The sequence below is a fragment of the Salarias fasciatus genome, chromosome 7 (assembly GCF_902148845.1).
Source record: "Salarias fasciatus chromosome 7, fSalaFa1.1, whole genome shotgun sequence".
In the NCBI taxonomy this organism is placed as follows: Eukaryota; Metazoa; Chordata; class Actinopteri; order Blenniiformes; family Blenniidae; genus Salarias; species Salarias fasciatus.
The window spans coordinates 31096635-31109293 of NC_043751.1; the positions used below are offsets into that span (position 1 = coordinate 31096635).

The following is a 12659-nucleotide window of genomic DNA, read 5'->3' on the forward strand; positions in this document are numbered from 1 at the left end:
CATTTCAAATGTTCTAAAAATTAAGACTGGTTGATCGATTAATTGGCTGTTGATGGATTATTTGACCCAGATTCAATTTCCTGCGGGTAGCGGAAGTGAAGGCGGGTCTGCGGGTCTACCGTTCCCGCCTCTGGAGCTTCCACGGCGGCTCCTCGGAGCAGCCGGACCCGCCTCAGCTGCAGCCTGACGCGGCTTCTGTCACAAACGTGACACCGCTCTTCTCCTCCGCTCAAGCATGCGCCAATCACTGCGCCCCGGTTTTATAATTCACGCGCACACGTTTAGCGCTCCACCAATCAGCGGACAGGGCCGCCGTTCTGACCACGCCCACAGAGCCCCGGCCCCGCCCCCCAAGCGTCGCTCCGGCGTTGACAGCGGTACAAAGTTTGGATACAGTCGGCGCCGCACGTCGCCCGCTTGACGCGCTCTCTTCTCGGGGTGTGTTTTCGACTCTTCCCGGTGGATTTACCGTTTGGGATGGACTAAGGAGCCGCCATGGTTGTGAATTCGGTGCACTGGTTCCGTAAATGCCTGCGGCTGCACGATAATCCGGCGCTGCAGGAGGCCCTGAATGGAGCGGACACGGTGCGCTGTGTTTATATCCTGGATCCCTGGTTCGCAGGAGCCGCGAACGTGGGAATCAACCGATGGAGGTTCGTCGTTTCTCCCTCGCTGGCTCGTTTAACTTCATTTGAAACGTAGATAAGCAAGTTAAAACGCCCTTAGCTCGACATAAATGTGTTTTTTGTGTCTTGTAAATGCGCAGCTCTTGGGAGTTTTGGCGAGGGCCTCCGCTGTAGCACAGGTTGCTAGCGCTAGCTTAAAACGGAGTGATTCCCATACCAGCGTCCGCAGACGAAACGCAACATTCTCAAGTTTCCACGATTCATCAACATATTAGAACGATTTTCAAAGGATGCAGCACATATATGCGAAACATAACTTCCAGCTGAATTATCCGGCATGTGTTTAATTTGTCAAATCTCTGTTTTCAGTATGTGGAACTAAGAAAGATTTGTTGCATCGCTGAACAAACGCGTACTGGTTTCTTATTTTAACAAATCTTCAAAAACCTGTTTATTTAGATGAAAACTGCCTATATTACTCCAACAGAAACAGGCCAAAGACAAAACCGGCTCACGTCTAAATTGTCACTTCATCGTTTTAACTGTAAAAGTTAAAACCTAAGTCAATGCCAAACTCAATTAGGGAAACGTTTAATTCATGTAATATTATAACGGCAGGGAAATGTCCTCATATGGAAGATAAACTCTTCTTCAGAAGAATCACTGTTTGAGTGCTAATTATTCGTCGTGTATGCAGACCGTCTTAGAGCCGTGAGATGAAGTTTGAAGCCTGTGATTTACACCGACGTGCTGTCAGCTCGGCAGGCTTCAGGATCACGAATGTTGATGTTTTCTCAGGGAAGTTTGGTTTCGGAGACTTTCCACATCAGTGAGGAAGCAGGTTTCAGGTTTATTCCTCCTGTCAAAACTCACTGATCCATTCAGCTGCTGCACAAACAAACTGCCAGTGAATTCACTGGGAAATCCTGCAACTGACCAGTCCACACTGGAGACAGTCCAGGTTTACCTGATTCCTCAGCTCAATGTTAGTGAGTCTGTCAGGTTTTTTATTTTTTAGTGATAGACTTATGTCTCTCAAATGGATTTCAAGATATAGTTAACGTGTATTTGGATATCGATGTTATATTGATCAGGGTGTGAATGTACAGGCATGTAGGAAAACATTCATTCATTCATGGGTGTTAGGATTGAAATGACTTATAGTAGAGACTCACAATAACATAAATATCACTGAATGAAAACATTAAAGAAATGTAATATTTAGATTTTATGTTCAATTGGGCAGTGATGTAGAAGTTGAATGTTGAGATTAACATTACATTACTTCAGAAAACTAATATTTGAATTGGTAAATTAATCAATTGTGATGTTGATTGCTCTGAGAAATCCTCTAATTTCTTTTACTTAATATGTCATTGGTAAAGTATTCAGACAGCTTAGAATTCCTGAGTGTAAAAACAATGGAGACTTGAGTTGTTCTAGTTTTTTCCTTTAAATCTACAACAAAAAAATAGACTCTTATGTTATCAGAATGTAACATTTTGATTACTTTAAATATTAAATGTGGTTTGTGTCTGGTTCAAACACGTGTTTCAGTGTAACCGTGACGCAGGATGCTTGATGATTTTGTGTGTGTGTCTGTGTGTGTCTGTGTGTGTCTGTGTCTGTGTGTGTGTCAGGTTTCTGCTGGAGGCTCTGGAGGACCTGGACAGCAGCCTGAAGAAGCTGAACTCCCGGCTGTTCGTGGTTCGCGGTCAGCCCACCGACGTCTTCCCGCGCCTCATTAAGGTACGGCCGCCATCTTTACTGCGGCGCAGCGGCCTCCTGGAGACCGGGGACCTCCTGGAGGCCGTGGACCTGGACGGTCGGTCCTGGTCCCGATGAGCTGTAACATCAGGCTAACGACGCGCCGCTGGCAGCAGCAGCAGGTCTTTCCACCCGGCCTCATCCTGACCTTTTTGTTTATTTACCCCCCCCCCCCCCCCCCCTCTCTCTCTCTCGATGTCAACGGTGCTGACCTCCAGGAGTGGAATGTGACCCGGCTGACCTTTGAGTACGACCCCGAGCCGTACGGGAAGGAGAGGGACGGCGCCATCATCAAGATGGCTCAAGAGTTCGGAGTAGAGACGGTGATCAGGAACTCTCACACACTGTTCAACCTGGACAGGTAGGACACGCACACACACGCGCGCACACACACACACACACACACACACACACACACACACACACACACACACACACACACACACACACACACACACACACACACCCGTGAGACAGTGGTTTTAAGGTGTCACACTGTGGCTCAGCAACAGGAAGGTTGATTTCTGAAATAGAATTTTATTTAATTGAACTTTTTCTGACTCTGTTTGATTTTTTTTGTCTTGACTAAGTTTGTTTTATTTATTTCTTGACTCTTAAGTTTGATTTTTCCAGTATTTTCTCACTGAATAGGGTTAGGGGTTGTTGTAGTTCTGATTTTTGTTTCAGTTTGTGTCCTTTTTATGTGTTGCTTCGTTGTGTTTTAGTTTTTTTCCTCTGATCTCAGTCCTGCTTCTCTCACTCACACACACACACACACACACACACACACACACACACACTCACACTCACACTCACACTCACACACGCATAGGCGCGCTGGGTTTGTTGGTGTTTGTGTCCCGGCTGCAGCAGGCTGTCGGGTGTGCAGCACCGCCCTCTGGTGGCCGGCTGCTGCCGCTGCAGGTCACACTATGATCCATGTGCAGGGATCAGCAGGTTGGAGGAGTGAGAGCGGAGGACTGTGTGTGTGAGTGTGTGTGTTACAGCACTGCCTTACATAAGGGCGGCAGTATGAGGAGCCTGTGTTGGGCGCTGTCACAGCTTTGTGTGTGTTTATCTGCGCGTGTCCTCGGCTGCAGGGTTTAAATCAGTCGCCGTGGAGATGTGCCGGCTTACTGCGCCCGTCCAGCCAATCGGGGGCCGGCGCCGTTGTAAATCCAGCCGCCGGCCGGTCCCGGGCGTCCCTGCCGATGGACAGGCAGTTGTATAAGACAGAAACTCTAAATAGATGTGAAGAGTTTCCAGATTTCATTCTGCGCTCAGTTCAGACGCTGCTGAACCGCCCAGGCCTTTCGTCTCAGCGTTAGCATTAGCATTAGCATTAGTGCTATCTGACTGGATGCTATTTCACCCATCCTGCTCATCTCGCCCGTTTCTGAGCCTCTGTCGGGTTTCAGAGATGATTTTTCTCCTCACGACACTGGAAGCCTTTCAGGAAGTTAAATTAACAGGCTTCTTCAGTGAACTTGGACTGAAATGAAGGAAATGCTTTGATATATTGTATGGAAATGAGCTTTTTAATTGTGTTTTGGTTCCTGATGCTTGGAAATACTGAAAACACTGCTGCTGTGCACATGCTCCTCAGATCAATCTTTATGTGTTGACACTTTTCACACGCTTTTAAAAAACAACACAAAGTGCTCTACAGCATTTAAAAACATTACAATCCCTCCATATGTACATGTTAACACTAGGGATGTGCATGGCTAATCATTTAATTGTTTAACCGCCCACTCATTTATTAAACGTTTAGTATTTTACTAGTCGGCTAAACGCTGTGTGGCCCGTTCAGGCTTCACATGTCCGCGCGGGTGTGCGTTGCGCGTTGGATCGCCGCTCCACAACTCCACAACTCCACAACTCTCCCCCCGTCCGACAGCGTGCCTGCACAGCTCCGCTCTCATTTTTAATTGTGGGTATTAAGTTGCAGGTTTTCTTGCTTATAGACTAGTTGACTAGTCGCAAATAAAATTTAAAATTTGCGTCTAGTTGGCGGGGAAATTAGTCGAAATTCCCATCCCTAGTTAACACACAGCTCACTGCTACGGTTACTTTACACTGAGATCAGATCAGATGTAACAAACAGCCTGAAGACCTGTTTCTGCCCCCCCCCCCCCGGGGGGGTTGTGTTTGGCACCCCCCGGGGGGTTGTGTTTGGCGCCCCCCCCCGGGGGTTCTGTTTGGCGCCCCCCCGGGGGGTTCTGTTTGACGCCCCCCCCCCGGGGGGTTCTGTTTGGCTCCCCCCCGAGGGGTTCTGTTTGACGCCCCCCCCCGGGGAGTTCTGTTTGGCTCCCCCCCGAGGGGTTCTGTTTGGCGCCCCCCCCCCCCGGGGGGTTGTGTTTGGCGCCGCCTCCCCGGGGGGTTCTGTTTGGCGCCCCCCCGAGGGGTTCTGTTTGGCGCCCCCCCCGGGGGGGGGGGGTTGTGTTTGGCGCCCCCCCGGGGGGGGGGGGGTTGTGTTTGGCGCCCCCCCGGGGGGGGGGTTGTGTTTGGCGCCCCCCCGGGGGGTTCTGTTTGGCGGCCCCCGGGGGGTTCTGTTTGGCGCCCCCCCGGGGGGGGGTTGTGTTTGGCGCCCCCCCGGGGGGGGTTGTGTTTGGCGCCCCCCCGGGGGGTTCTGTTTGGCGGCCCCCGGGGGGTTGTGTTTGACGCCCCCCCGGGGGGTTCTGTTTGGCGCCCCCCCGAGGGGTTCTGTTTGGCGCCCCCCCGGGGGGTTCTGTTTGGCGCCCCCCCGAGGGGTTCTGTTTGGCGCCCCCCCCCCCGGGGGGTTGTGTTTGGCGCCCCCCCGGGGGGGGGTTGTGTTTGGCGCCCCCCCGGGGGGTTCTGTTTGGCGGCCCCCGGGGGGTTCTGTTTGACGCCCCCCCGGGGGGTTCTGTTTGGCGCCCCCCCGAGGGGTTCTGTTTGGCGGCCCCCGGGGGGTTGTGTTTGGCGCCCCCCCCCGGGGGGGGGGTTCTGTTTGGCGCCCCCCCGGGGGGTTCTGCTGCAGGCTCTGTTCAGGTTTCGGGCTCAGCCTCCCTTCACGTTGGCCTGACGCTCGGCCTCCTTCCCGTCTCGCTCACAGGATCATCGAGATGAACAACAACAGCCCCCCCCTGACCTTTAAGCGCTTTCAGACCATCGTGAGCCGGCTGGAGTTGCCACGGCGACCGCTGCCCACCATCACCCAGCAACAGATGGACACCTGTCGCACGGACATCGCCGCCGACCACGACAAGCTGTACAGTATACCTTCACTGGAGGAGCTGGGTATGCACCACCGCTTCGGTTAGACGCTCCTCCTTACACTCCACTGTGTTGTCAGTTCTCACTGTGACTGTTGAAGGAGACACCGAGACGCTGGACGGCGTCCTCCGGTCCCCGAAGGGACCCAGTATTGAGCCCTGTGGAACACCACAAGATACTTTTGCTTTTGAGGAACAGTAAATTCAGTCTGAAATAAAAGACGGTTTAGGGTTAATATGATGAACTGTTCATCCGCAACAGAAAAACGTCATTTAAAAAAATAAGAATAAAAATCTGTTCAAGTATAGGGCACCTTTATGTTTAACAATTATTTTTCTTAAAGTTAAGTTACCCAATATGATTGGCTGTTTATCTTATCTAGAGAATTGACTTTTAGTCAATTATTGTTCGATTTCAAGCCAAATCTCAGAGCTGCTTTTCAAACCAAAGTAATTTCTTTAAATTTATGAGGTTTTTTTTTTTTTTAGCAATAATGTATTTGTTGCAACTAAAGAGATAATTTGATCTGCTTCGTAACTGCTCAGCCCCAGTATGGAGATAACGCTACAGATTGAAAAGAAAAGGCCCCCGGTATTGAACCCTGTGGAACACCACGGGCTGCTTCTGCTTCGGAGCTTTTTGAAATGATATATTTCTAAATAGTTCCGAGGCGATGATTGGTTTTCAGAAGAAAAGCCATTAAGCTCAGAACCGACTTCGAGGCTCCTCGCCAGCGGTGCTCCTCCTTCGGGTGGTGGTGGCACTGCCGTGCACATTTGGCCGCCGCCGTGCACGTGTGGGCGCGGCGGGTGACCCGGCTCTGTCTGTGACCAGGTTTCAGGACGAGGGGCTTGGCCGCCGCCGTGTGGCGAGGCGGCGAGTCGGAGGCTCTGGACCGGCTCAACAAGCATCTGGACAAGAAGGTGAGCTCCGACCCAGACGTGTCCCATCCCGGCCCGGCGCATCAGACCCTGACCCCTGACCCCTGACCCTGTCCCCTGACCCCTGCAGGTCTGGGTGGCCAACCTGGAGCACCCGCGGGTCAACACCTGCTCGCTGTACGCCAGCCCCACCGGCCTCAGCCCCTACCTGCGCTTCGGCTGCCTGTCCTGCCGCGTGCTCTACTACAACCTGCGGGAGCTCTACATGAAGGTGCGGGCCCCACCTCCTCCCCCGCCGACGCTGCCTTGCTCACGGGCAGAGGGTCACCCCTGTCGTCTGTCTCCCCCGCAGCTCCGGAAGCGCAGCAGTCCTCCCCTGTCGCTGTTCGGCCAGCTGCTGTGGAGGGAGTTCTTCTACACCGCCGCCACCAACAACCCCAACTTCGACCACATGCAGGGGAACCCCATCTGCGTGCAGGTGGGTGCGGCGGCGGCGGCGAGCCCGCAGGGCGGCGCCGGCGGGGCCGCTGCTTACCGTCGACCTCCCGTCTCCGTCTCCTCCAGATCCCGTGGGACCAGAACCCCGAGGCGCTGGCCAAGTGGGCGGAGGGCCGGACGGGCTTCCCCTGGATCGACGCCATCATGACGCAGCTGCGGCAGGAGGGCTGGATCCACCACCTGGCGCGGCACGCCGTGGCCTGCTTCCTCACCCGGGGAGACCTGTGGCTCAGCTGGGAGAGCGGCATGAAGGTGGGGGGAGGGGGGCTGCTGGGGGGGCGGAGTGGAGGGGGGCTGCTGGGGTGGAGGCCGGGTGGGGTCACTGCTGGGAGGGGGGCGGGGGGGCAGCGAACTGCAGGAGCCGACTCTTTGTCTTTGTCTTTGTGTGTGGTGCGTGTGGTGCGTGTGGTGCGTGTGGTGCGTGTGGTGCGTGTGTGTGTGTGTGTGTGTGTGTGTGGTGTGCGTGCAGGTGTTTGAGGAGCTCCTGCTGGACGCTGACTGGAGTGTGAACGCCGGCAGCTGGATGTGGTTGTCCTGCAGCGCCTTCTTCCAGCAGTTCTTCCACTGCTACTGCCCGGTGGGCTTCGGGCGCCGCACCGACCCCACGGGGGACTACATCCGGCGCTACGTCCCCGTCCTGAAGGACTACCCCACCCGCTACATCTACGAGCCCTGGAACGCCCCGGAGTGCGTGCAGAAGGCCGCCAACTGCCTGGTGGGCGTGCACTACCCCAAACCCATGATCAACCACGCCGAGGGCAGCCGGCTCAACATCGAGAGGATGAAGCAGGTGTACCAGCAGCTGTCGCACTACAGGGGCCTGAGTGAGTGGCACACACACACACACACACACTCACACTCACACTCACACTCACACGCATGTCTGAGCACATCACGGTTCTGTCTCAGGTTTGTTGGCGTCTGTTCCGACGATCCAGGAGGAGGCGGAGCCACCGATGACCGACGAGTCTCAAAACGGCAGCGGACCGGGTACGCTCACCTCACACACACACGCACACACACACACAGAGCTTGTGGTGTGTGTGTGTGTGTGTGTGTGACCGTCCTCCATGCCCCCTCAGACTCTCCCGGTGCAGCTCTCGCTGACCACCAGGCTCCCGGCTGCCCAGCGGCGCCCGACTCTTCCTCCCGCCCGGCCCCTCCCCCTCCCGCCTGCCGCCCCCCGCCGGACGCCGCTGCTGCCGCCGCCCCCTCCTGCTCCTTCCGCCACAACGTCCTGCTGCCCGCCCCGGCGCCCGCCGCCGCCGCCTCCTCCAGGAGGAAGGGCTTCTCCCGCAAGCCCCGACGCAGCTACAGACCGCGAGCAGCACGAGCCGGCGGCCCGCCGCCGCCGCCGCCGCCGCCACGGGACGAGCAGAGGAGGGACAGGAGGAGGGAGCAGAGGGTGGAGGAGAAGATGGAGCAGGAGGACGAGGAGGAGGAGGAGGAGGAGGAGCCTGAGGAGCACATGGAGGAGGAGGGAGAGGAGCTGAGACAGTGATCCCAGGTCAGACGGACAAGTGTGTCTCTGTCTGTCCGTTTGTTTGTTTGTTTGTTTCTTGGACTCACTGCTGTTTTCTCTGCAGGTTGATTCGTTGCGTTTTGTTCGGAGACTCTGAGAAGAAGGAAGGTTACTGAGGAGAAAAGCCAGAGACTGACCGGGGCCCCCGGGGACACCCGGAGACCCCGGTCCTGCCCCCCCGGGGTCTCCGGACGCCTCGGAGCTCCGACTGGACTCGACCTGTGGAACTGAAGCCAAAATAACCCCGAAACTCCTGCAAAGCGCCACACGGGCCGCAGAGGGAGGCGGAGCCTCAGAGGGAGGCTCGCTGCTCCGCCCACTTCTGACCTTTCTTTTCTTTTTTCTTTTTTTTTTTTTTTCCTCCCCCGAGGAGCCGCTGTCGTCTTTATTCTGACTCTGCATCCTGATGCAGACTGGTCCCAAAATTTAAATCTGCAAAATTTATTTTGGTGGAAAGAAACGGAATATTTCACAAAAGTAAACATTTTTTTCTTAAGTTCTTAGTAAAACTAAAAAAGAAATATTTTTTTTTTCTTTCAGGTCGAAGTTCAGAAACACTCAGTTCATAATGTTTTAAAGCACTAATCTTTTTTTCTTCTATTTGAAGAAGAAATGTTTCCTGAATTTTTCTGAATGAATTCACTGTTTTCGCCCCCTCCTCACTCCTGCGCTCTGATTGGTCGGATTGGAGACTGTGCGGTCTGAACCCGGCGCTCGCGCTTTTTTTTTTTTTTTTTTTTTTTCCTTCCCATGTAAACCCTCCGTTTGAATGTTTTCACGAAGTCCTGCTTGTCCGCCGTGGCGGCCGCAGAAACTCAGGAAACCCTCGACCCCGGCGACCCCATTAGGGGCGGAGCCACGACGACGGAGGGGCTGCTAGCGTGACTGGAATGTAGCCGCCCGGTCTGTACGGAGAACCCGGAGTTCCCGGCGTGTCCAGCAGGGGGCAGCAGGTCGTTAAAGGTTCACAACCAAAAAAAGCCCTCGGAGATTTTAGCCTTGATTCCTCCAGGAAAGGAAAGGTTGAACGAGATGAAGAGATGTTTTCCAACATCTGCTGATTATTTTCCACGGCAATATTTATTCCTAAAATTCGACCATAAGCCCCGAAAACAAAAACTATCCATCTTTTCCCTTTTCTGCCATATATGATTTTTTTTTTTTTTTCCAGTCAGCCCTCCCATGTAAAATTATCACAATTACGTTTTAAAGAAAATCCCAATAATCCGACCATATTCCATATATTCAGAATTTCTGGAAAAAAAATTGTTTCACTGTCGAACAGTAAAACCTTTTTAAAAAGAATTTAAATTGTAAATAAAATTAAAAGCATCTTTATTAAAGCACTTAAACTATTTTTTTTTCCTTTAGAAGAAACGTTGACTTCAGGAGACTTCTTCAAGCTTCTCTGATTTTTTTTTTTCCCTGAATATTGACGAAATGACCCCGACAGCCTTTTGATTTCAGTTTTTCTATAAATTGCGTGTACAGATCCCACTGAAGTCCAAACTCCATCGATCAACAAACATCTGCAGGTTTGAGAAATGAGGATAAAAACTAGGAGAATTTTGAGAGAAGGTGACTTTTACCTCAAGTTTATTAAAGGTGCAATACGTAACATTTAACTGTAAATCAAATAATCAGCAGAGCGACGGAACGCTTTCAAAGTAAAAGGTTTGACGTTCAGATTGAGTGATGTCGGCTAGCTGTCGAACCCGCCGCAGTACCAGTGAGCACCGCCAGGTGGCGCGTTGAGTTGCAATTCCTCCGCTGTGCTGCCGAGCTGCGTCTCACGGTGTCAAACCGGAAGCTTTCAAAGTAGTTTTCTGGTCGTTTTGCAGACGAGTCGCCACGACGACGGGAGAAGGTCGGACAGAACCCGCCGACGGGAGCTCGTCTTTCCCGCGGCCCTGAAGGCAGCGCGGCCGCTCGGGCCGATATTTATTTTGTTTTGTATTATAATGGTGAAGAGTTTATTTTCATTAAAAGTGCAGAAGGAATGACGCTGTGTTGGTTTTTATTCAGAAGGACGGAGAAACGAGAACATGTTCTGGACGCACAAAATACACAAAAACAAACAAAATCTCACAATTATAGAAAACACAAATCAACAAACACAAAACTCCTTTTTTGAAAAATTTAAGCAAACACCAGCTGTAACAGGAAAAAGAAGTGAAGCTGAAGGTTCTGTAGATGGTTCTGGAAGGTCACTGCAGCTCCAGCAGTTTGGGACCAACACTTTGACCTTTGACCTGAAGGACCACAGTTTGTTCACACAAGGTAGGTTGGATCGCACAGCTGTAAAACACACGCACACCCTTTGACTTCACATCGACTTTAGTCTCACTGATTGACACTTTATTTTGAAAATAGAAACAAAAAAATCACTTAAAAAAACATCTAGATCTATAAAAAGTCTGGTTTCACATGTACGAAGAGGAAGAAGGTGTAGTTCACATGTTTCAATTGAAAACGTTCGTTTCTGTCTATGTTTAAGAAAAGTTTCACGTTTACAAAACGTCTGCTTCCATGGACATGCTGGGAATCATGTAGGTTCCATGTTGGTCCATTAGTGGGTGCTGTTGTTTTAGTACTGAAACCACCGAGAGCAAACATTAATAATGGAGAACACGGAGAACAATCCTCTCTAATTAACAATGGATGAAGCATATAAAGGGTATTGGTGCCCTGAGCTCCGACTCATAGGCTCAGTCAGACTGACTTCGTCCTGCTTATTTTAGATGCTGCTCAGTGTTTTTTTTTTAACAAAACAATTTATTTAAAAACTAACATATTTGTGTGAGAAATGTATCATGTATAAATATAACATGGCTGCGCGTATCGACCCGTATGTTTACCTGCGATAATATATCTTTAAAAGGCTGAGCCCTGTGCTCCCTGAGTGTGCTCTGGATTCCAACCTGCACAACAGTGCCATGCTCACTGGCTTCTGGGCATAGCGCCGCCTGGTGGCTGCAGAAGGCATGCACCATGAGCCAGAGCAGCCTGTGAGTCTGAGCTCAGGGCACAATGCCCTCTCCTCACAGACGGGCTGTCTGAAGCAGCAGTGCAGTGAAAGTCTCGTGGAGAAGAAAAAAAAAACAGGCCAGGTGAAGCTGCTGGACAAACTGGTGAGTTTTCTGTGTTTTAAGAACATGAAGCTAAATGTTGAATAGTTTTTTTAAAACTGTGAATGTCTCTGTACGCTTTGACACGTTTGAAAACCTAATTAAAGACAACTTCTAAAGATTCTGGTTCAAGTCAGGCTTGAATCCTCTGTAATGCTAGGGGCTGTGAAGCGTCCTGATTGGACAGGGGGCGTGACGTAGGGACGTCTCCCGGAAGTAAACAGCACATTGTTGGGGATTTTTTTTCTCTTTCTTTCTGGATTAACTTTGATGCTGAAGTTTTGAAAATGTCCTCGTCGTTCTGCTCTCATGCGTCCGCTCTTTTAATTACATTAATTTCTTCTAAAGCTTCGTGAAATTAAACGTCTCCATACAAGTCGAACCGCGGGCCGCCATCTTGGAATATTGCGTCCTCACGTCTGAGCATGCGCAGAACGACCGGAGTGAAGTCGCGCCTAATTGGCGTACAATTCCGCTTCCAAGGGAGAACAAACCCGCTCGTCCATTCAAATTAAGACCTAATTTCGAACAGATTTGAGGTGTTCACATGTTCATTTTAGAGCAGAATTGGGCTTTATTCAGATTTATAGAGGAATAAAAAGTCCCATGTGAACCCAGGAAACGAGTGTGTATAAACATTTGTGACAACTGTCACTTTTTCATGACAGACTGTGGTTATTAATTCGGAATTGGTTTATTACCTCCGCTGAGGAGGTTATGTAATCACTTCAGTTGGTTGCTTGCTTGCTTGCTTGCTTGCTTGCTTGGTTTGTTAGCAACATTACGGAAAAAGTTATGGACGGATTGCAATGAAACTTTGTAGAAAGGTGGGTCTTGGGCTAACTTAGAATCCATTAAATTTTGGTGATGATCCGGATCACTGTCTGGATCCACAAATTTTTTAAAGGATTCTTTATCATTGACCGATAGGGTGTACCATGTTAGGGAGACGACTTTCATTTTTACCAGTGTAGTACTGTATCTATCCAGCAGAGGGCCT

At 51.2% G+C, this 12659-nt stretch overlaps 1 protein-coding gene across 2 annotated transcripts; it reads left to right on the top strand.

Moving 5' to 3' along the window:
* Positions 1 to 371: 371 nt before the first annotated feature.
* Positions 372 to 10525, top strand: cry2 (cryptochrome circadian regulator 2). Of its 2 annotated transcripts, none has more exons than XM_030096558.1 (12): positions 372 to 653; positions 2267 to 2375; positions 2612 to 2754; positions 5470 to 5672; positions 6465 to 6553; positions 6642 to 6782; positions 6864 to 6989; positions 7076 to 7261; positions 7479 to 7833; positions 7919 to 7999; positions 8092 to 8516; positions 8596 to 10525. In XM_030096558.1, exons 1-11 carry the CDS (start codon positions 496 to 498, stop codon positions 8508 to 8510), a joined length of 2010 nt encoding a protein of 669 aa, XP_029952418.1. In that variant the 5' UTR covers positions 372 to 495; the 3' UTR covers positions 8511 to 8516; positions 8596 to 10525. The 2 variants fall into 2 exon arrangements, with proteins under 2 accessions (XP_029952418.1, XP_029952419.1); XM_030096559.1 differs by having other exon boundaries at positions 5470 to 5654.
* The last annotated feature ends 2134 nt before the right edge of the window (positions 10526 to 12659 follow it).